Source organism: Cebus imitator, unplaced genomic scaffold, assembly GCF_001604975.1.
Source record: "Cebus imitator isolate Cc_AM_T3 unplaced genomic scaffold, Cebus_imitator-1.0 Scaffold296, whole genome shotgun sequence".
Classification (NCBI taxonomy): Eukaryota; Metazoa; Chordata; class Mammalia; order Primates; family Cebidae; genus Cebus; species Cebus imitator.
In genome coordinates, this window is record NW_016107611.1 from 575580 (window position 1) to 599295 (window position 23716).

General features: G+C 40.2%; 2 protein-coding genes across 6 annotated transcripts in view; one reads left to right on the top strand and one right to left on the bottom strand.

Moving 5' to 3' along the window:
* ZNF45 (zinc finger protein 45) overlaps window positions 1-3312 on the bottom strand; it is a 16075-nt gene extending 12763 nt beyond the window's left edge. For 2 of the 5 annotated variants that reach the window (XR_005196031.1, XM_017502389.2), the window contains exons 1-3: window positions 3227-3312; window positions 2432-2736; window positions 589-672 (exon numbers count right to left, since the gene is read on the bottom strand). The gene's annotated coding sequence lies outside the window, so the exon portion shown is untranslated. The remainder of the gene's footprint in view (window positions 1-588; window positions 673-2431; window positions 2737-3226) is intronic. The other 3 variants (XM_037729189.1, XM_017502391.2, XM_017502390.2) reach the window with 3 other exon arrangements.
* Window positions 114-22933, top strand: ZNF221 (zinc finger protein 221). The gene is given in 11 exon segments (XM_037729187.1): window positions 114-155; window positions 6012-6069; window positions 9482-9657; window positions 17764-17846; window positions 20106-20232; window positions 20405-20497; window positions 20976-22443; window positions 22445-22528; window positions 22530-22636; window positions 22639-22728; window positions 22731-22933. Coding segments are annotated over 8 exon segments (2097 nt in total). The 5' UTR covers window positions 114-155; window positions 6012-6069; window positions 9482-9657; window positions 17764-17831; the 3' UTR covers window positions 22844-22933.
* Window positions 22934-23716: the final 783 nt, after the last annotated feature.

Genomic DNA, 23716 nt, shown 5'->3' on the forward strand with positions numbered 1-23716 from the left:
TTTTTTTTTTTGAGACAGGGTCTTGCTCTGCTGCCATGGCTGGAGTGCAGTGACACAATCATGACTCACTAAAGCCTTGACCTCCTGGGCTCAAATGATCCTCCCACCTCAGCATCCAAGTAGCTGGGGCCACAGGTGTGCGCCACCATGCTCAGGTAATTTTTTGACTTTATTTATAGAGACAAGGTCTTACTATGTTGCCCAGGCTGATCTTGAACTCCTTAACTCAAGCAATCCTCTGCCTCAGCCTCCCAAGTGAGAGGCTGCAGTGAGCCAAGATTGCACCATTGCACTCCAGCCTTGGTAAAAGAACAAGACTTTGTCTCAAAAAAAACCACAAAAAACCTGAACCTTAACAGTGATTCGATTTATCTTTAAGGGAGTTTGTTTTAGATCTTGATAATATTATTCACAATTGTACATCAACTTTTGAATACTCTGAAAAAGTTGACAGATTCTACAGCCCACCAAATTTAAGTAAGATAATGGACAAAGACTACGGATAATCTTTCTATTTTGTTCTCTAATTGCAAGCTGTGATACCCTAAATCCAGATGTCTGTTGGACAGCTACATGAATCACACTTACTCATTGAATAACTCCTCTTTGCAAACCTCTTGCTGGGTACTCTGAGAAGAATATAATAATGTCCATGAAAGAGGTCCCTAAAGTCTAGTGGGAGAGATAAGACACCAAAAGTTATATGCCAGTGGCAAGTGCAACTCCAAAAAAGCAACGAAAATCAATTGTCTTCCTTTTCCTAATTGCAACTCATTCCAGCTTTCTCACATAAGTGGCATTCTCCTAGCTGCCAAGAGTGAAAAACCTCAGAGTTTCTGTGAATATCTATTATGGCTGAATTGTGTGCCTCTTTCAAAATGTTAAAGTCCTAACACTCAGTATCTCAGAAAATAACCGTCTTTGGAATTAGGGGATTTAAAGAGGTGATAAAGTTGATATACAATACGGCAAGGGAGCTCAAGCACACAGAGGAGAGAGGCCTTACAAGACACCAAAACTGGTGACACCTTGATCTTGGACTTCTAGCCTCCGGAACTGTAACAAACACATTTCTGTATAACCCAACCAATTTACAGTATTTTCTTACTGCAGCTCTGGCAAATGAATATAATCTCCCCACCCCTGGCCTTCACATATAAACAATTAATGAGGCCTGGCATGGTGGCTCACACCTGTAATCCCAACACTTTGGGAGGCTGAGGTGGGCAGATCACTTGAGGTCAAATTTGAGACCAGCCTGGCCAACATGGAGAAACCCAAATTCTACTAAAAATACAAAAATTAACCAGGCTTGGTGGCAGGCACCTATAATCCCAGCTACTCTGAGGCTGGAGAATCGCTTCAACCCAGGAGGCAGAGGCTGCAGTGAGCCAAGATCACACCATTGCACTCCAGGCTGGGAAAGAGAGCAAGACTCCATCTCAAAAACAAAACAAAACAAAACAAAACAAAAACCCCACACAATTAATGATAGTTATTAGTTTTTAAGCCTTACTGACTCAATATATGGGTTTCTTTTAAAACACTTAAGGGAAAAAAACTTTGTGGGAGAAGCAATAAGATTAGCAAGGATGGAAGCAGGATGACTGTTACATAAGAGTTCATCATATTTGGATATGTTTGGAAATTTCCACGGCAAAAAAATAAGGGAATAAGACCCACTATGAATAGTGTGATAACAATTTCATAAAACATAGACGAAAACACACTAAAAACTGCTTAACAGAAATGCATTAAAATGTTAATAATTATCTATATCCTGGTATTAAGGAAATTTGTAATATTTTACATTTCTGTATTTTCTGCATCCTGTACAGAGAACATGCATCTCTATGATCAGAATATGAACTACTAATATTGCTTAAAATTAAATTAAATAAGAATTCTTTCAAAATTTTATAAAGAAGTCCAAAAAACCTTGCTTTCAAAATTCTCTACAGTAAAATTCCAACCTCCCTCCCCAATGTGATCCCAATGCCTCCTCTGCAGCCAGTTTGCTATGATTATTTATGTGTATTGTTCTTCTATTTTATTTCCTAATTCTAATTTGGAATTTCAAACTGTGGGACAAAGATAGTCAGATGTAAGGAACCCAAGCCTAGGACAGAAATCCCACTGTTCTTACTAGCACTGTGACATAGGAAAGTAACTTAGGATGTCTCCATTTCCTCATCTGTAAAATAGGTGTAATAACCCACATCACAATACCCACATCACCTTTATGAAGGTGAACAGAACCCACATCACAAGGCCTTTGTGAAGGTTATGTGTGTTAATTTTTATACAGCCCTTAGAGTATACTCAGCACCCAGTGTTTAACTAGTGTGACTAATATTCAAGTCATTTTCCCAATTATTCAACAATAACGGAACACTTCTATAGCAGAAACATTTGCCAATGAATGAAATACCTTCTCCCACTCAGAGCAGAAGAGAAGGGTGAATGCTAGGTCCTGTCACAGTGGGGTTCTGCTGCCAGGAGCCAGGGTTCCTCCTCTCCGCAGCATTCTTTCAGAAATCAGGGCAGGGGAAGGAAAGGAGGCTGGGAGATTGCACGATCTTGTCTGAGATCCTGAAAAATCCACACAAGATAACTCCAGATGCCACCTGTTGAGGGATGCACTCTTCCTTTAAAAACAGGTCAGAAATAGTCCAGGAACAACCTCCGTTCCTGAGGGGACCAGAAAGAAGAGCCAGTGGTACTCAGAGGTGCTTGCTGAAAAATGAATACTTTTAAGGTTATTATGATAGTTTTAATATTAACAGCCAACATGTTGCCACATTCCTGCACTATTCTATACACATTTCACTTGTTCTATATTACTAATTGTCAAAACAAATGTATAAGGTCAATATTCTACTATGACCAGAAAACTAAGCACTGCAAGATTAAGTTCGCACCCAACGTTACACCGCTAGGAAGCGATAGAGCTATGGGAAGCAGGTGAGGTGAGGCGGGTCGGGCCGCATATTGCCCAGGAGACCCTCAGACACCGCCCGATCCAGGTCGCCTCCAACCTGAGGACTCCCGAACCGCCCCAAACGCAGCGGCTCCGGAGAGAGGAAGGCAAACAGCTGCCCTGCCATTCAACTCCCCCCTCCACTGCTGACCGCAGCTTCTTTTCCCGCTGACCCGCGAGCCCCGCTGATCCTACGACCAAACCACAAAAGTTAAAAAAGGTCGCGGTGTCCCAAGGCTCACTCACCTACACCAAAGGAATGAAGGCCACACTCTCAACGTCCCGCAGCGGAAGTGCCTCGGACCGCGGTGGGGGGTGCGGGGGGCGGGGGCTCGAGAACTACACTTCCCAGCATCCCCGAGAGGAACGGAAGCCGCTGATCCGCCCCTCTGGCGGAAGTACCTGCTTCAACTCCCACGGCCGAGTCGAATTTCCCAGAATCCCTGAGGGAAGCGGGCTTCGTGTTCTCGTCCTCAGGTAGCCAAAGTACTATCGAACCCACTGAGCAGTGGGTTATGGGTTCTTATTTCCCCAGTGGAGCAAATAACTAAGCCACGCTTTCCCAGAGCGGAAGTACCCACCAAAGTCTGGACTACACGTCCCAGAATCCTCTGTAGGGCTCAACTTCCCGCCAGCCTGAAATTTTCCTTTCAGCCGGTGAAGCCTAAGTCAGTGTTCATAGAGCTCAGCCTGCTTTTTGTAAGGTTGACCGAAGGAAAGGAGAGACAGACCCAAGACCAGGTTTAGCAAGTTTTATTCAACCTGCAAGGCTGCCTCACCACAGGCAGTGAAGGCAGGCAGCAGCCCGTCTTACAGACTTTGGGGGATTTGCAGGTAGCCGGGATTTGCAGGTAGCCGGGTGCTATTCTAACAAAAACCGCATCTTGGTTCCCAGGGGCTGACATCCTGCTTAATTGAGTCAACATTCTGGGTCCGATAGCCAGGTGCGACCACATTTTGGAATCTAGGTGCCCTGTTTACAAGGCCTGAGGCTGTTTCTGTTATCAGCTTGGCTTAACAGGGGAAAATGCATGGGAGGGGTGGGGTCTGTGGGCCTGTCTTGTTGGGACCCTAACACTTTTTCTTTTTGCCATTGTTCCCTTTTATATGTGACAGAGTTGCAAATATGAAAAAAAGGAAAATATTAAGGAATGCTATGTGTGAGCTAGAAACAGAGGTAATAAAAGAGGTGGCCAGAGCCGCCCTGAGCAACAAGACTTTTTATTATACGGATCTGGATTCATCTGTGATTAAAAATGCTCAAAAAAGGAGATGCAATTTTACAGCAGGACATGAAACAAAAGCAGCAAAATTCTCCACTTGTGCTTAGTTTTCTTGCATTCACAGGATACTGAAGAAAGTATTATAGTTTTGAGTAGGCTCTAACGTATATAAAATCTTGAAAAAATTCAGTTTGGATTAAGGAATCACATCACTTATTGCTCTCAGAATCAGGAATTTGTAAAGGTGTCTTATGATTTGCCAAAGGTATCTGTGAATATTCAATAAGGAGAGGAAGTGGAAGTGACGGATTAAGATATGAAATGCAAAAAATACAGAAAGCTATGCTATTCATTTTTCTCCTAGGTAGAAACTAAATATTTTTCCAGCTTTGTTATGAGAGGATAAAAAACAAAAAGTGTTAAGCTGACTACATAAGAGTAGCTGTAAACGTTGGAACAATGTTCAATTTGGGCTGAGGCAACAGACCAGCAAGGCTTGATTCCAAGACCAGATAAGAAACCTGCTGAAACTCATAAGTGATGGAAAGCAACCTGTAAGCCCCTGTTATAAGTAAAATGTTTATTCAGAAAACAGAATGCTTATTCCTCTGTGCCGCAAGGAAAAATCACCATTCAGATAAAAAGTTTTCTCAGCAATGCAATGTTACTTTCTGCAGAAAGGGTGCGCCTGGCAGATGGAGCTATGGCGAGAGCACACCAGAACAAAGGAGGGAAGCAATTTTTATCCCTTACACAGCTTCTCCCTGCTACTGTGTCCTGTCTTCATTGGCTAGAGCTGGACGGTACAATCTAAGCTGAATCTGACTGGCTAATAACTTAAAACTTTCCTAAATAGGTAAAGGCAAGGGAGAACAATAGAAAGAGGAAGTTGCTTGCAAAAGGGCTTAGAGAAGTAGTAATATTTCCAAATAGGGAAGGGGCATAGGCTGTGAGTTGTGACGTGCTTGAGTATGTCTAAAATTAATATCTTGGTTAAAGTATAAGAACATAGAATGTACTCATTCCATTATGTCCCTTTGCTACCTGTCAGTATAAGACACTCCCACCAGTACCATGACAGTTTATAAATGCCATGGCAACACCTAGGAGTTACCAACCCCTTTTCTAGAAACTTCTGATAACTCACCCCTTAATTTGCATGTAATGAAAAGTTAGTTTAAGTATACCTAGCCAACAGCCAATATGCTGCTACTCTGGACACACTGCCTATGGACTAGCCTTGGTCTGCAAGGAGCAGTCACTGAGCTTTAACACTGGTTTCTTCCACAGCTGGCTTGCTCTTGAATTATTTCCTAAGGAAAGTCAAGAAACTGCCCTGCATCAGTGAAAATTTCAAATCCTGGATAAATACTCTCTCTAATAAGAGGAAGATAGACAAGTAACCACCCAATGGACTCATCTTGCCCACTGCTCAGATAGAACCAATTTATCAAGACAGAGGAATTGCAATAGAGAAAGAGTTTAATACACATAGAGCTGGCTAAATGGGAGACCAGAGTGAAGACTGAACTCTGCCCTTTTTTCTTTTCATGCCCAAATTCCTATCTAAGGGTTTGGGGAGTCAAGCTCTCCAAATCATAAAGTCTCATGAGAGGGGTTTTAATTAAACTTATTTAGTGTGACTTACTTTCCATCCTGACTGTTATAACATCTCATGACTGATAAAAGAAATCAAAATATTTGAACCCTAAATATGTTTCTTTGCTCTATTATGAAATAGCCCTGAAAAGTTGTCATTTGTGGAGAAAAATCTACACTTTGTAGTAAATCTCCTTTCCCTTTTCCAGACCATTTTTCCTGATCCAGGAGAGAATCAAACAAGAGTCTGACACGTTTTAAAGTCTGGTAAGAAAAATTTACAATCTCTTCTCTCTGAAGCCTGATACCTGGAAACTTCATCTGCATAATAAGAACCTTGTTCTCCAAAATCTCTTATCTTAACCCAGACATTTCCTTTCTGTTGATTCCAGGTCTTTAGATAAACTCTTTCAACCAGTTGACAACCAGAAAATCTTTGAATCTGCCTATAACATAGAAGCCCCCCACACACCCCCAACCCCCATGCCCCCCACCCCACCCTCTACCCCCAGCCCCCACTGCCTCCAGTTGTCCTGCCTTTCTGGACTGAACCAATGTGTACCTTAAATATATTGCTTGATGTCTTATGTCCCACTGAAATGTACTAGCCTAGCTGTGGCCCAACCACCTTGGGCATATGTGGTGGTCTCTTCTGAGGGCTGTGTCATGGGCCATGGATGCTTGCATTTGGCTCAGAATAATCTCTTCAAATGTTTTACAGAGTTTGAGTCTTTTCATTGACAGAGTTTTACTGTTACTGAAGTCAGCCTCCCTGAAAATATGGAGGCTGGGGTTTTTAAAAGATAGTTTGGTGGGCAGGGGGCTAGGGAATGGGTGTTGCTGATTGATTGGGGATGCAATCATAGGGGTGTGAACCTCTTCTGAGTGGAAGCCACATGACTGGTAGAATTGACAGTCCATAAGGAAAACCCATACATCTAAAGGCCACTTGATTTTCAACAAAAATACAAAACTGTTTAATGGGAAAACTATAGTCTCCTTAACAAATGTTGGTAAGAAAACTGGATATTCATATGCAACATGATGAAGTTGGATCATCACCTCACTCTGTGCTTAAAAATTAACTTAAAATGGAACAACCTAAATACAAGAGCAAAATGTATAAAACACTGAGAAGAAACCATAAGAGTAAATCTTGATTTTTTTTGGCAATAAATTTTTAGATAGACCTATAAGTGCAAGCAACAAAAGAAGAAATACATAAATTTGACTTCAGTAAAATTAAAAACTGTACCCATAAAAGAACATTGTTAAGTGAAAAGACCATACAGTATGATGTTTAGTATTCAGAATATATATTTTTTAAAACTTATACTCAACAACAAAAATATAAACCATCCAATTAAAAAATGCAGAAAACACATGAATAAACATTCAGATGTACAAATGACCAACAGTCATATGAAAAGATGCTCAACATCATTAGTCACTAGAGAAATGCAAATCAAAACAACACTGTGTTATCACATCACAAGTAATATGATGTCTATCATTTGAAAACGGAAAATAAATATGGGTGAGAATGTGAAGAAATTCTCACATACTGATGGATGGAACATACAGTGGGGCAATAGCAGTGGCAAATGGTTTTGTGATTGCTCAAAAAGTTTAATGAATTATCATATCACTTCACTAATTCCACATCTAGGAATATACGCAAAAGAAGTGAAGGCAGGTAGTGTAATAAATATTTGCACATGAATTTTTATAGTAACATTATGCATAACCCAAATGTCCATCAATGACCAATAAACAAAATCTGATATAAAACATAACAAGAAAGTATTTATCTTTAAAAAGAAATTAAGTACTGATACATGCTGTGATGTAGATGAACCTTTAAAACATTCTACTAAGCAAAGTCAGACACAAAAGGTTACATAATTGTAAACAAAATCTGGTATAAAACATAACAAGAAAGTATTTGTCTTTAAAAAGAAATTAAGTACTGATACATGCTATGATGTAGATGAACCTTTAAAACATTCTACTAAGCAAAGTCAGACACAAAAGGTTACATAATTGTATGATTACGTTTATATGAAATATCCAAAATAGGTAATTAAATAAGATGGAAAGATTGGTTGTAGCCACTTGAGGCTTAGGGCAATGGGAGTGAACTGATTAATGGGTATGGGGTTTTCTTTGGGGAGATGAAAATGTTTTAGACCTTACGAGGTGTTGTTTTCACAATGTTGTGAATGTACTAAATGTCACAGCCATTGAACAGTAAGTACATTTTTAAATGGTTAGTTTTGTCTTATGAATTAATCTCAATAAAAACATTTTTTAAAAGATAGATTACATTAAAATATATTTTTGTGCCAAAAAAAAAAAAACCCATAAAACCAAAAGAAAATAAATAGAAAAGATTTGAAAGAAAAAATAATTATTTTACAAATGTATAAACAATATTTAAATATTGAGGGAAAAGGCCAAAAAGCCATTAGAAAGGTAGACAAAATGTTTGAACGATTTACAAAAAAAAAAAGAATGGCCTTTGAAAACATGAAAAGATGTTCTATTTCATTTACAATACAGGAAATGCAAATTAAAATTACATCGGCATACAATCAGTTTTAGCCTCATATCATCAGATTATACTAAAGGTTTATCTCCCTTCAGTTCTCTATTGATCCCTAAGTAGAAATTTCTCATTAGTTCCTTGAAAATATTTTATCTCCACAGTTGTTCACTTTCCAGTCATACTTCTGTCATAATTGGGGATATTTCGATCAGAAAATAATCGTTTATGTAATATTTTTGCTCGAAGACTCAAGGTAAGGACGACACTCGGTGCAGGAGTCCATCTAACCACGTAGGCGTTTGGGAAGAGGGATTCCCTTCTCTGGGTACTTGGAAGAAGTGTGGTCAAGAAGCTATGCTTAGTTGGAACACATCCCCCTGGAGGGTAAAACTGTTACTCCTTGGGCATCCTGGGAAGAGTCCAAATGGCCTGCGGAGTTGCGGGCACTTCCGCTCAGGCAGTCAGATCCGGGGAATTCTGGGAAATGTATTCCAGACGCTCTGTGGAGTCTCGGGAGCCACTGCTGCGGGAGTTACCCTTTATTCTGTGATAGTCTGAGTTGTTCTGCGTCTCGTAGGCCCTTCTGAATTTCCTGGACCTTCTCTAGGAACCCTTGTCAAGCTAGCGATAGGTTTAGAGGAAAGGAAGCACCGTTGAAAAGCAAAGGTTTGGAGGGGTGAGGGCGGCGGTTTGCAATCCCCACGGCAGAGATTTCTTGCGTTTGGGGCTGTCCTAGCGTACCGGGGGAGTTTGGGACTGGGTCCTGTCACCTCTCGCCTGATTTGGAGGTTTCTGGGGCTCTGAGCTCTCCCAATCCGCCTCCCTCCACTACTGGCGCGAGGCCGATTCCCACAGAAGTACATTGGGGTGTTAATCTCATCTCCCTGGGCCTCTCTTTGCCTTTCTTTAAATGGGGGTTATTAAGACCTTCCTAACAGAATTGTCTTGGGAATTGAAAGAGGTAATAGAAAAGAGTCTTAACACAGTTTCTGTTATAATGAATGGTGATCTGTTGTTAATTTCCTGAGAAATGGTCAGGTCCCTGGGGTGGTGTCAAAGCATTACTGGCTCTTCTCTCTGATCCCTGCAGAACACTGGATAATTATGGACACTCTCTGGCCTCTTATTTAGGAAAAGGAGGGGTATCTCCAATTTCCGCAGAAGGAGGGGAGAGTCTTGACTGTTTTGTCAAGAATGAGTACACAGCTATGGTATTTCGCAGCATTGTTTCCACAGCCTGACTTCTCTAAAACGATTGCATGGAGGTAGATGGACTGACTTGTTGACTACTGACAGCAAAGCTCCATGTGAGTGTGACTTGTCACTTTTCTTTTACAGCAACGTTCACATCTATTGTAGGATGTTGTAATTGGTCATGAGCATTGATAAGAAAGCCTTAATTGCTATCTTTATTTCTAAGGGCTTTATGCAAAGAAATTCATGTTCACCATATGGTAGCTCTGTGGAGAGGTACTGCCATTTCATCTATTAAAGATGAGACAAAGGGAGCAGGAGTTATTTGCCCATAGTTGCCCAACTAATAATAAGAAGTGGAGCTGGGGTTGGAACCTTTGCAGTCCAGGTCAGAGCCCGAGCTGATAATCTCTTGGATACATTCTCACTGAGGCAGAGGAACTAGCTGGAATCAGGTGGAGAAAGCAAGTTAGGACTTGACTGAAGGGACCTTGAGAGTAAGGCTCATGGGCTTGGACTTCTTTAGGAGTCTTTTAAACTTTGTCAACTATTTTGTTTCACTTATTACAAATATTTTGTATTCTTATAGAGCCATATCATTATGGAGCATTCTGAAACTACAGAAATATGACAAGAAAAAAATGTTTAATTACCCCTGAATGCAGGATATAAAGATAGTAACTGTTAAGCTTACTTTTGTTTATTAATTAATTTATTTTATTCATTATTTTTAACTTTTTGAGATGGAGGCTCACTGTTGTTGCCCAGGCTGGAGTGCGGTGACGTGATCGTGGTTCACTGTAACTTCCACCTCCCGGGTTCAAGTGATTCTTTTGCCTCAGCCTCCCAAGTAGCTGGGATTACAGGCGCACACCATGCTGTATTTTAGTAGAGATGGGTTTTCACCAGGTTGGCCAGTCTGGTCTCTAACTCCTGACCTCACATGATCTGCCCGCCTCAGCTTCCCAAAGTGCTGGGATTACAGGCATGAGCCGCTGTGCCCAATCATTAAGCTTATTTTTTTGGAGGGGGGTTTGTTGGTTTATTACAAAGGATATTACAAAAGCTACAGGTGAAGAGATGCCTAGGGCAAGGCATGTGGGAAAGGGTGCAGAGCTTCCATACCTTCCTGGGTATGCCACTCTCCAGGAACCTCCATGCGTTCAGCAATCCAGAAGCTCCCAGAATCCAGTCCTCTTGGTTTTTTATGGAAACTTCATTGCATCAACACAGTTGATTAAACCATTGGCCATTGTGGCCTATCTATCTAGTGTGTTTCTTGGTCTGAAGAAATGATGGTGGGCCATCCAAATCCATGCACTATCTTCTATCCATTTTATTTATTCCATTTCTTAATAACTGTTAAAAGTAAAAAAAAAAAAAAACTTAGATAAATTAAATAATTTAATTGAGCAAAAACCAATTTGTAAATCAGGCAGCCCCTGAACCAGAAGAGATTCGGAAAAGCTTCAGTGCTACCATGTGGTTGAAGAAGATTTATGAACAGAAAAAGGAAAGTGACATTTAGAAAGTGGAAGTGAGGAACAGAAACAGCCAGTTTGATTACAGCTCAGCTTTTGCCTTATTTGATCCCTGTTTGAATAGTTGGTTCCCTTTGATTAGGCAAAACGCAAGTGATTGGCACAAGAGTATATTACAGTCTGTTTACACCCTAGTTAAGTTACAATTCACTATATTTGGAGAAACCTTTATTTGTTTTTTTATTTTTTTTATTTTTTCAGATGGAGTCCCCCACTCTGTTGCCCTTGCTGGAGTACAGTGGTGTGATCTTAGCTCACTGCAATCTCCGCCTCCTGGGTTCAAGTGCTTCTCCTGCCTCAGCCTCCTGAGTAGCTGGGATTACAGACACACACCACCATACCAGCTAATTTTTAGTAGAGCCGAGGTTTCACCATGTTGGCCAGGCTGGTCTTGAACTCCTGATCTCAGGTAATCTGCCCACCTTGGCCTCCCAAAGTGCTGGGATTACAGGCATGAGCCACCACGCCTGGCCTAGAGAAACCTTTATACCTAACTTAAAATATGTAAGAAGGCCGGGCGCGGTGGCTCAAGTCTGTAATCCCAGCACTTTGGGAGGCCGAGGCGGGTGGATCACGAGGTCAAGAGATCGAGACCATCCTGGTCAACATGGTGAAACCCCGTCTCTACTAAAACTACAAAAAATTAGCTGGGCATGGTGGCGCGTGCCTGTAATCCCAGCTACTCAGGAGGCTGAGGCAGGAGAACTGCTTGAACCCAGGAGGCGGAGGTTGCGGTGAGCCGAGATCACGCCATTGCACTCCAGCCTGGGTAACGAGCGAAACTCCGTCTCCAAAAAAAAAAAAAAAAATATGTAAGAAGGCAGCTTTAGGCTGAACTTAATTTAACATAAGAACCTAAAGATTTTCACCCTGTTGGAATGAGTCCCATGACACACTCTCCCTTTTCCTTAGTTTCACCTTTATTATTATTTTCTAAATGATCTTTAAAAAATTTAGCTTTCGGCCAGCTGCGGTGGCTCAAGCCTGTAATCCCAGCACTTTGGGAGGCTGAGGCAAACGGATCATGAGGTCAAGAGATCGAGACCATCCTTGCCAACATGGTGAAACCCTGTCTCTACGAAAAATACAAAAGTTGGCTGGGCGTGGTGGCGTGCACCTGTGGTCCCAGCTACTCAGGAGGCTGAGGCAGGAGAACTGCTTGAACCCGGGAGGCGGAGGTTGCAGTGAGCTGAGACTATGCCACTGCACTCCAGCCTGGCGCCTGACTGAGACTCTATCTCAAAAAAAAAAAAAAAATTCTAGCTTTCTGGGATGAGTCCTTTGACTCTTTTCTCTGTCTTTTTCCTCTTGATAATTAATGTTTTTATTAACATCTTTAAGATCCTTAAAAGGAGGCTGAGACAAATTTCATAAGGTTTCTAGGACTGTTGTTCAGTTTTGCAAGAGTTAAGGTGTCAACTAATAAATAATATCAACACTGAGCCGCAAACAAAAGATGTTTTAAGTGGGGTCTTGTGAATTGCAATCAAGAGGTACACATCTAGTAGTCAGCTAAATCATTTCCTGTTCTATCCAGGCAAGGTTGGGCAATGGCTTATAAATGTTTACTGTAAGTTTACATATCTGGAAAGTCTTAGTACAGTCCATGATTGATGACAGTTGGTTAGCAACTTAGGGTGTCGTTAGTTGATGATCAATCTAGTTCAGCATAGCTGTCTCCCCAACAGGTTTGCGATCAGGCCACGTATAAATAATTCCAATCAGGCCGGGCGCGGTGGCTCAAGCCTGTAATCCCAGCACTTTGGGAGGCCGAGGCGGGTGGATCACGAGGTCAAGAGATCGAGACCATCCTGGTCAACATGGTGAAACCCCGTCTCTACTAAAAATACAAAAAATTAGCTGGGCATGGTGGCACGTGCCTGTAATCCCAGCTACTAAGGAGGCTGAGGCAGGAGAATTGCCTGAACCCAGGAGGCGGAGGTTGCGGTGAGCCGAGATCGCGCCATTGCATTCCAGCCTGGGTAACAAGAGCGAAACTCCGACTCAAAAAAAAAAAAAAAAAAAAAAAAAAAAAAAAAAAAAAAAAAAAAAAAAAAAAAAAAAAAAAAAAAAAAATAATTCCAATCAAATGCAGCTGGTTTTACAATTTGGCGCAGTTTGACAGGTTAAAATCCATCTGGGTGTTTATATGACTGGGGTCCAACTCCTCATGCCTCATTTTAGATACCTCTGACATAACCATCTCCATTTTGCATTTTCTTTTTATGAAAGTCACATGGGGTACCCATGCCAAAGTGGCCGCCTTAGCCACAGCATTTACCATGACCTGGGTAAGGAGAATATTCAGCAGATGAATGTCTCAGTAATCATAAATTCATTCTCACATGGCTTGCATGCAGTGTATCAGTTGCGTCATCTGTGGTGTCTCACCCAGCATTTATAGGGTGAGTTGAGCATTCCCCTTTTTCAGGGTAAGCAGACCTTACCATGCCATTAATCCACATCAAGCTGGCTGTTCTCTTGGGAACAACCTCTGTTAACCTTGATAATGAGATTCAGGAAATATGGTTAAATATTGAATTTATTCAAACACAAAATTTGAGGATGTCCACCTGGGAGGACATGGACTTCAAAAGATTGGAGTGAAGTGGAAAGGTTTGAGAGTCATTTATATAGGTAGGGTCTAGGAAGCTTAACAGGATGTCAGCATTTTCTCTACAAGATTAATGCATAGTTACAGCAATTCGATAGGCAGTGTTTCCTTTTATTGGGAAGAGCATATTTAACATTCTGCATTAGGGATGTAATAGTCAAAGTGGTCTTTTTATCTCAGACAAATAATCTTTTATCTTAGATACCATCTGGTCTGAACCAGGAACAAGAAAATAAAGAAAGAAGAGGTCAAGCTAGCTCAGTGACTCAGTTTCCTCGGGGCCTAACAACTTTTAGAAGCCCCAATAGATAGACTGTTGGGTTTTTGTTTTCACATCTGTGTGTCTGCATCAGGAATCACTATTTGTAATTGTTGCATCACATATCACCATCTGTAATTGTTTCATAGTGAACTGTGGGTCCTACATAAACCCAGACATGCTCTTCAACTCTGCATTTAAAACCAAAGATAACTGCCACTTAGTTTCTCTCACAATCCAGTTTAGTAAAGGCTCCTGAAGAAGCTGCAAAATAAACAATTCCTTCACACTGTACACTGTAGCTTCAGTGTCTTGGTTTTACCCTTCCCATACATTGATTGCCTTTTTGTAACCACAGGTCTTAGAGGTACTTTCTGTTGTCCTGGCATAATTTTTCCCTTAGGGACAGCTTTAAGGCAAGTGGCTAAAGCTTAGATTCACTAAAATTTGACCTTGGTCAAGCATCAGCGTCCAACCTAGTCCTCTCTTTTAATTACATTTGATATAATTTGGATGTTTGGTCCCTACATATCTCCTGTTGAAACCTTATCCCCAGTATTGAAGGTGGGGCCTAGTGGGAGGTATTAGATCATGGGGGTGGGTCCCTCATAAATGGCTTAATGCCATCCCCTTGGTGATGAATGAGTTCTTCCTCAGTTCATGTAGATCTGGTTGTTTAAAAGAGTTTGGGTTCTTTGGTTTCTCTTTCTTGTTCCTGCTCTCACTGTGTGACATGCCTGCTCCTCCTTCACCTTCTCCCATGAATAAAAGCTCTCTGAGGCCTCACCAGAAGCTGAGCACATGCCAGTACCACACGTCTTTTATAGCCTGAAGAACTATGAGCCAATTAAACCTCTTTTCTTTATAAATTACCCAGCCTCAGGTATTTAGTTACAGTGATACAAAAATGAACTAATACAGAAAATTGATATTGAGGTGTAGTGCATTGCTGTAAAGATACCTGAAAATGTGAAAGTGGCTTTGGAATTAGCTAATGGGCAGAGGTTGGAAAAGTTTAGAGGGCTCAGAAGAAGATAAGAAGATGAGGGAAATCTTAAAACTTTTTTTTTTTTTTTAAACTTTTTCACTGAACCATAGGAACTTCTTAGAGACTGGTTAAATGGTTGTGACCAAAATGCTGGTAGAGATATGAACAATGAAGTCCAGGCTGATGAGATCTCAAATGGAAATGAGGAAGTTATTGGGACCTGGAATAAAGGTCACCCATGTTATGCCCTAGCAAAGAACTTTGCTGTTTTGTGTTCATGCCCTAGGGATCTCTGGAAGCTTGAACTTAAGAGTGATAACTTAGGGTACCTGGCAAAAGAAATTTCAGAGCAGCAAAGCATTAAGAAGTGGCCTGGCTGCTTCACTACTTCAAACAGCCTACAGTTATATATGGGAGCAAAGAAATGATTTAAAGTTGGAATTTAAAAGGTAACCAGAGTATAAAAGTTTGGAAAATTTCCTGCCTGTCCATTTGGTAGAGAAAGAAAAAGCATTTTCGGGAGAGGAATACATGTTGGCTGTATAGCAACCACTTGCAAAAGAGATTTGCATGACTAACAGAAAGTTAAGTGGTAATATCTGAGACAATGGAAAAAGACCTCAAAGACGTTTCAGAAGTCTTTAGGAAAGTTCCTCCCATCACAGGCCCAGAGACCTAGGAGAAAAGAATGGTTCCAAGGGCCAGGGTTAGCACTCCACTTCCCTGAGCAGCCTCAAGACACTGTGCTCTGAATCCGGCCACTCTAGCTCCAGCCTCAGCTCAGAGTACCCCAGGCACAGTTCAGGCTGCAGCTCCAGAGGGGGAAAGCCTTGGTAGTTGTGCTGGTTTCCACATTGTGTTAAGGCTGCAGATGCTCAGAATGCAAGCATGAAGGAGGCTTGGCAGCTTCTACCTAGATTTCAGAGGATGTATGAGAAACCCTGGGATCCCAGTCAGAAGCGTGGCACAGAAGTGGAGCCCTCATAGAGAACCTCTACCAGGCAGTGCCAAAGAGAAATGTGGGGGCTCCCCACAGAGTCCCCACTAGGGCACTGCCTAACGGAGCTGTGGGAAGGGGACCATTGCCCTCTGAGGACTGGTCCTGAGACCACTGCTCAGTCATGGCTGCCCAAGCCTTTGGGAGTCTATCACTTACACCAGGATGTGGGACATGTAGTCAAGGATTAGGCTGGAGCTTTAAGAGCCAAGACTGGAGTACAGTAGCACAATCCTAACTCACTGCAGCCTTTACCGCCTAGACTGAAGCTATCCTCCTGCCTCAGCGTCCCAAATAGCTGGAATTACACGCCCAAGGCACAGCACCTGACTCTTCATATGCTCTTTACCCAAATTTTCCAATTATTTTCATTTTGTATTTTGCTTTGTTGACACACATCAGCCAAATCCCACCAGAAACAAACTTATAATGAGAAACAACTTATCATAGCTTTCTGCAGCAAGGAGGCCCACATACCAAGGTGATCATGGAATGTCTTGGTAAGATGCATTTAGGAAGGGCTGGCTATAGAGTTTCATATAACATGCTAGGTAATATTAGATATAATATCAAATAATGTCACTATTAAATATTAGATATCAATTAAAAGACTACTAATATTAGTTAATTCTGTTACTTATTAGATATGACTAGACAACATTAGACACCATCATCTTTTCTATCCAAAGTCCCATATTTAAATTTGTTGTGCTTTTTAAAGTTCTTGTAACTGTTTTCCCCCATCCCCCAGTCCAAAGTCCAATTTTATATACTGCTTTTAGATGTCACATTTCTGTAGTCTTCTTAATCTAGAAAGATTCAACAGCCTTTGTCTTTTTATTCTTGACATCTTTGAAGTATATAGTCAAAGTATTTTATAGGAAGATATTCATTTGAGGTTTATCTATTTCACATTTAGGTTCAGATTATGCATTGTTGGTGTGGGTACCAAAGAAGTGTTGAGGTGTCATAACAGAGGCCAAATGATGTCTATTTTTCCCTTCATTGGAGATTTCAACTTTGTTCACTGGGCCAAGATGATGTCTTTGAGATTTTTCCACTGAAAGGCTACTTTTAAATTAAGTTTTGAAAATAAAAACATTTCTTATGGGGAAATACATTAGTAGTGGGCATTCTTCTGTAAAGATTAGCTTCCACGTCTCCCCCATTTATTCATCAGTTCCTTCAACTATAAATATTCCATCAATATGGACTCAGAATCCAGTTAAATAACATGTAGATTAACCATTATTATTTCCAACTTTATTGAGGTGTATTTTGCATATCATAGAATTTATCCATTTCAGGCATATAATTTAATAATCTTCAGGAACTTTGCAGAGTGGTGTAACCATCATCATCATCAGTTTAGATCATTTTCATCTTCCAATTGGACTCCTCATGCTTAAGTACAGTTAAACCTCATTCTCACCTCAAATCTGGAGCAACCACTAACCCACTTTCTCTATGTATACATTTGCCTATTCCTGATATTTTATGAAATTGAATCTTACAATCCATGGGGTTTTGTGACTGGCTTCTTTTACTTAGCATAATGTTTCCAAGGTTCATGCATGTTGTTGCATGAGCCAGAACTTCACTTCTTTGAATTTCTAAATAAAATTCTGTTGTATGGATATGCCATGATTTGTCTATTCATTTACCCATAGGGGGGCATTTTGCTTTTTTGCAGTTTGGAATTATGAGAACTGCTGCTGTGAACATTCATGTGCTAATTGAAAATACTTGTCTGTTTTGGTGGGCAACATTCCTAGTCATGCTTTCACATTTGTTTTTCTGCCTTTCCTGGCACTTTCCAGGCACAATTTCACCTTCACTTGAACTGCTTCATTCAGAACTCTGCAAATTCCCTGAAGTAGAAGGAAAAATGACCACAATCAAGGTGAGTAGGGCTTGCCTCTCTTGCTGTTAAAATTCCATCCTACTACTCATATTGTCACATTTTTATCTGTCTTGGGAAGACTCAAGGAGAACAACAAGCATTGAGGGCATTTTATTTGCCAGATGCTTCCTTTGTTGCTTTTGAGTTGACTTTCCATTTGGTTTTAGTTCTTGTTTTCATTTTTTTTTTTTTTTTTTTTNAAGATAAGGTTTCACCATATTGGCCAGGCTGGTCTTGAACTCTTGACCTCAGGTGATCCACCCACCTCGGCCTCCCAAAGTGCTAGGATTACAGGCGTGAGCCACTGCACCCAGCCCAGTTCTTGTTTTCTTATGTAATTTATTTTCTACAGTAGAGAAAATAGTAGGAATGGATAATTTTTTCATGTCACTACTACTTTGCTCACAGATTAGATGTTTGTATCTTATATTCTTCATCATGTATATCATAACTGTATTTGTATTGATGAAATACCTCTAATTTTAAATTTTGCTCATTTTGTATAATATTATATAATGTTCCATTTTTATATTGGTATCATAGTCCCATTGAATTAATGTACCTTCTTATTTTGAACTACCTCACACTCATAGACATTTAGGTGGTTTAGGAATTTTAATGTTTTAAGCAACACTGCCCTGACAGTTTTCCTATATATAATCCCTTCCCCCAAAATTAATTCTGAAAACAAGATAGGATACTTTTGACATGTATCACTTGGCTATTTTATAGATGATAGATTATTTCAACAGGGTAGAGCACATCAGGCTTTGACTGCTGCTTCCCACAAATATTGTTGGAATTTTCACATAGAAAGAGTTAGATTCTGTGTTTGCCATGTCTCAGTCATACCTTGTAATGCATGTTATTTACCGGTCTCTTCTTATTCCTTTATGGAGTAAGAAGTTTTACCAAAGTAGTAGGTACCTTCATTTTAAATGTCCAATGATACTGGCAGAATGGCCAGTCACTTCTGTTCTGTTACTACATTTACTTAGAGAAGCAGAATGCGGACATTAGTCTTTTCTTCCTCTTAAACTCATCAAATATGAAAAATCTGTTTAGATTCATACAGGCAACCAAGGTCAGGAATGTTAGCTATTCTACTCACTTATAATCAAATAAGTGAGAATGATATTAATACAATGAATTATTCTTCCTAATCAGATTACCAAAATCACAGGAATATTTATAACCTGCTTTTCACTGTCATAAGGAGAATAAGAGTACTTGTGTTTACTCAAAAGGGTGGGAAGTAGGTAAAAAAAATTTGGAAGAAAGCATAAAATTGTGTGATCACAATTTTAAATGTGTTTGTTTATTGACATTCTAATTTTCATTTGACATTTTAAATAATCTGGAGGATAAAATCTACATATAATTATTTTCTTTACAGGATTGATAATAAATAATATTTAATATGAAGTATTCATTGTTTAAATAAAAAGAGATGATTTTTGCCCTGGAATATTATACAGAAATGAAATGAGATGAAATTAACAATAATGACAGTTATAATAAAAATAGCTAGTATTTATTAAATAGTCTGTGCCACACACTTTTCCCAATGCTATATATGTTTCCTTCTTTACTCCTTGAAAATACTATACCAGGTGAAACTCATTATACAGAGAGGAAACTAATGTATGTAGGTGAGCTTGTCCAAGGTCACACAACTAGGAAGGGACAGAGCTTTGGGATGTGCTCTGAGGCATGATGGTTCCATATCACAACACTGAATTCTGCAACTAATGTATGTAGTTTGTGCCTTGAGAGTATAGAGGATATACTGCATAGCTTTCCTACACAGGTCACCATATACTGGTTAGTTTGACAGATATTAAAAAACAGTTATAGCATCCACAGTTTGAGTGAGACAGGAAGACAATGGACATTATCAAAGTTGGGACTAAATTGCTAAATGTTACTGGGGCATTGGTGGCTCATTAAAACCTAAATATATGTAGCCCAGGAGGCAGCAGTTAGAGTCTTAGAGGGCTGCTTACAAGTAGACTCAGTGAGTACACAAAGTAAAAGTACAGGACTTCTTTTATATCATTGCACTTCTGGTGGTGCTCATAAAAATCAGTGTGTGTGATTATCAGGATATAGGCAGAGTGAGTAGGAGATATGTATATTGACCTACATCCCTCAAGATCTAGGACAACTTACCACCTGTCCCCTTTGCCTACTTAATGCCACCCTTTTTTGAATAATCATTGGTCAGAAAATTTAGGTTTTGTGTATCGAACGTTTTAGGAGGCAGTGACCTTCAAGGATGTGGCTGTGGTCTTCACTGAGGAGGAGCTGGGGCTGCTTGACCCTGCCCAGAGGAAGCTGTACCAAGATGTGATGCTAGAGAACTTCAGGAACCTGCTCTCAATAGGTGAGAACAGGCGCTCTCTGTAACAACGTTAGGCCCCAGGAATGCTTTGTATTCTGAAGTGTTCAAGTATGAGTTTACATTGGGAATCTAAATTTCCAGTAAATATTCCCTAGATATTTCCAACCCACCTACAGTGGGTTGGAATTAAGCATGTAACTTTGCATGTTCACAGGGAATCAACCATTCCACCAAGATACTTTCCACTTCCTAAGGAAGGAAAAGTTTTGGATGATGAAGACCACAAGCCAAGGAGAAGGAAATTTAGGTAAGAACCAAGCAACTGTACATCCTTGTACATAGCTTTTCCATCCGCTTTACTTCTGTCCATGCCTGTTTCTATCACCTTGGTCTAAATTGCCAAACCGCTTTCCTGAATTACTGCAACTGCCTTTCTTCTTTAAAGTTCCTTTGTTTCATTATTCATGTTCATATTTTATTAGTTTCATAATTTATCATACAAGATTTTAGACCAGGAAATTTACCAAAATTAGTAACAGGTTAAATATGTATATGTTATTAATTATTTAATTTAGTCCTTTATTTCTACCAAGGATTTTATATATGAGATGTGATGTGGTTCTGAATTGGTCTCTTGAAAACCAAAGACCATAGTGCACTTGGAAAACATGAACTTCATGTTCCCTGTATTCATTAAAGTTTAATGCCATATTCTAAGTGCAAAATCTTGAAAACATTGAACAGGGCTTCACTGGCCCACATATGTTAATTCTGTGTCTTTTTAGGAGGCAAGATCCAAATTGAAACTGTTCCAGAAGCAGGACCACATGAAGAGTGGTCCTGCCAGCAAATCTGGGAACAAATTGCAAGTGACCTAACCAGGTCTCAAGACCCCATAATAAACAGCTCTCGGTTCTTCAAAGAAGGTGATGTCCCCTGCCAGATTGAGGCAGACCTATCCATAAGTCATGTGCAACAGAAACCTTACCAGGGTAATGAATGTAAACAGTCCATCAGTTATGTTTCTGTCTTTGATCTCCATGAACAATTACACTCAAGAAAGAAGTCTCATACATGTGATGAGTGTGGAAAAAGCTTCTGTTACATCTCAGCCCTTCATATTCATCAGAGAGTCCATTTGGGAGAAAAACACTATAAGTGTGATGTGTGTGGTAAGGAATTTAATCAGATCTCACATCTGCAAACTCATCAGAGGATCCATACTGGAGAGAAACCATTCAAATGTGAGCAGTGTGGGAAAGGCTTCCATAGTAGATCAGCACTTAATGTTCATTGCAAATTACACACAGGAGAGAAACCTTATAATTGTGAGGAATGTGGGAAGGCCTTCATTCACGATTCACAGCTTCAGGAACACCAGAGAATCCATACTGGGGAGAAGCCATTCAAATGTGATATATGTGGTAAGAGCTTCTGTGTTAGATCAAGACTTAATAGGCATTCTCTGGTTCACACAGGAGAAAAACCATTCAGATGTGATACATGTGGTAAGAACTTTCGTCAGAGATCAGCACTTAATAGTCATTGCATGGTTCACGTAAGAGAGAAGCCATACAAATGTGAGCAGTGTGGAAAAGGCTTCATTTGTAGGCGAGATTTTTGTAAGCATCAGATGGTCCACACAGGAGAGAAACCATATAATTGTAAAGAATGTGGGAAGAGCTTCAGATGGTCTTCATGTCTTTTGAATCATCAGCGAATCCATAGTGGAGAAAAACCCTTCAAATGTGAAGAATGTGGAAAGGGATTTTATACAAATTCACAACGATCTTCCCATCAGAGAGTCCACAATGGAGAAAAGCCCTATAAGTGTGAGGAGTGTGGTAAGGGCTATAAAAGGAGGTTGGATCTTGAGTTTCACCAGAGGGTCCACACGGGTGAGAGACCCTATAACTGTAAGGAATGCGGGAAAAGCTTTGGCTGGGCCTCTTGTCTTTTGAAACATCAGAGACTCCACAGTGGAGAAAAACCTTTCAAATGTGAAGAGTGTGGAAAGAGATTTACTCAGAGTTCACAACTTCATTCCCATCAGACAGTTCATACTGGAGTAAAACTATACAAATGTGAGCAGTGTGAGAAGGGGTACAACAGTAAATTTAATCTTGACATGCACCAGAGGGTCCACAGGGGAGAGCGACCCTACAGTTGTAAGGAATGTGGAAAGAGCTTTGGCTGGGCTTCATGTCTTTTGAAACATCAGAGACTCCACAGTGGAGAAAAGCCATTGAAATGTGGAGTGTGGGAAGAGATCTATTCAGAATTCACAGCATCGTTTACATCACAAAGTCTATATGGGAGAAAAGCCATACAAATGTGACGTGTGGGAAAGGCTATGGCCGGGCCTCAACTCATCTGACCCATCAGATTCTCCTCAGCAGAGAAAAACCATCCAAATATGAGGACTATGAGAACTTTGTACATATATCTTAAAGACCAAGAAAGAAGTCCACAGTGGAGATAATCCATACAAATGTGAGGCATGTGGGATGTACTACAACAGGCACTTGACTTTATATGCATCAGTGTCCATATGGCAGAGAAACTACAGAAGTTTGGGAAGATTGTCATGTGCTTCAGTCATGCCTCAAGTCTTCAACTTCATCAGAGTGTTCACATTCAAGAAAAACCTTAGTAATGTGACGTCTATGATAGTCTTCACAGTTACAAGCTTATCTGAGAGCTCACAATGGGAGAGACATTAAAAATTTGATACACGTGGTAAGCACTTCAGTTCGAGTTCATAGCTCATAACTTATTACAGAATCCATGCTTATGATACATTTCATACAATCTCAGGAGGGCAAATATTTAAGTTAAAGTCTGTTTCATCCATAGTTCAGCATACCCAAGTGGTTTTAACTACTGTAGCACAGAACCCTTGTAAGTTGGGGCTTCATTCAAAAGTTTGGCAATTATAGTTATCACTCAAGAGACAGGCCTTGGAAAGAATAGGAGTTTGTTCAGGCACTTACAAATCTCTAATAGTGGACATGTCAAAATTGATGTCTGCTAGAATGTACGCTGCATGTGTCTGCTGCACAATCTTCACAATCTTAACACTGATTGGCACTTTTTATGTGTGTTTGGTACGTGTAAGAAATGGATGGAACAGCTTTGTCAACCAAACCACAGAGACAGCAGTCGCTTCTCCCCTGTAAGAAATGTAGAAAGAGCTTTGGTTGGGCTTCATGTCTTTTGAAATATCAGAGATGTGATATTAAAGGATCAAAAAAAGAAAACATATTTCAAAATAGAATCTAAAAGAGGAAACCTGGGATGGATTAAGATGATCAATTAAAAGCAGCTATGTAGTCCACGGTATTTATAGAGAGAAATGAAAATGACAAGTGAATTCAGCACCTTCAACTGAAATATACAGGTTCTCTCACTGGGACTGACTAGGCAGTTAATTACCCACACAGAATGAAGAAAAGCAGGGCAGAGTGATGGTGGCGTGGCATGGAGCCAAAGGAACCCTCACCACCAGCCGAGGGAAGTGGGGAAT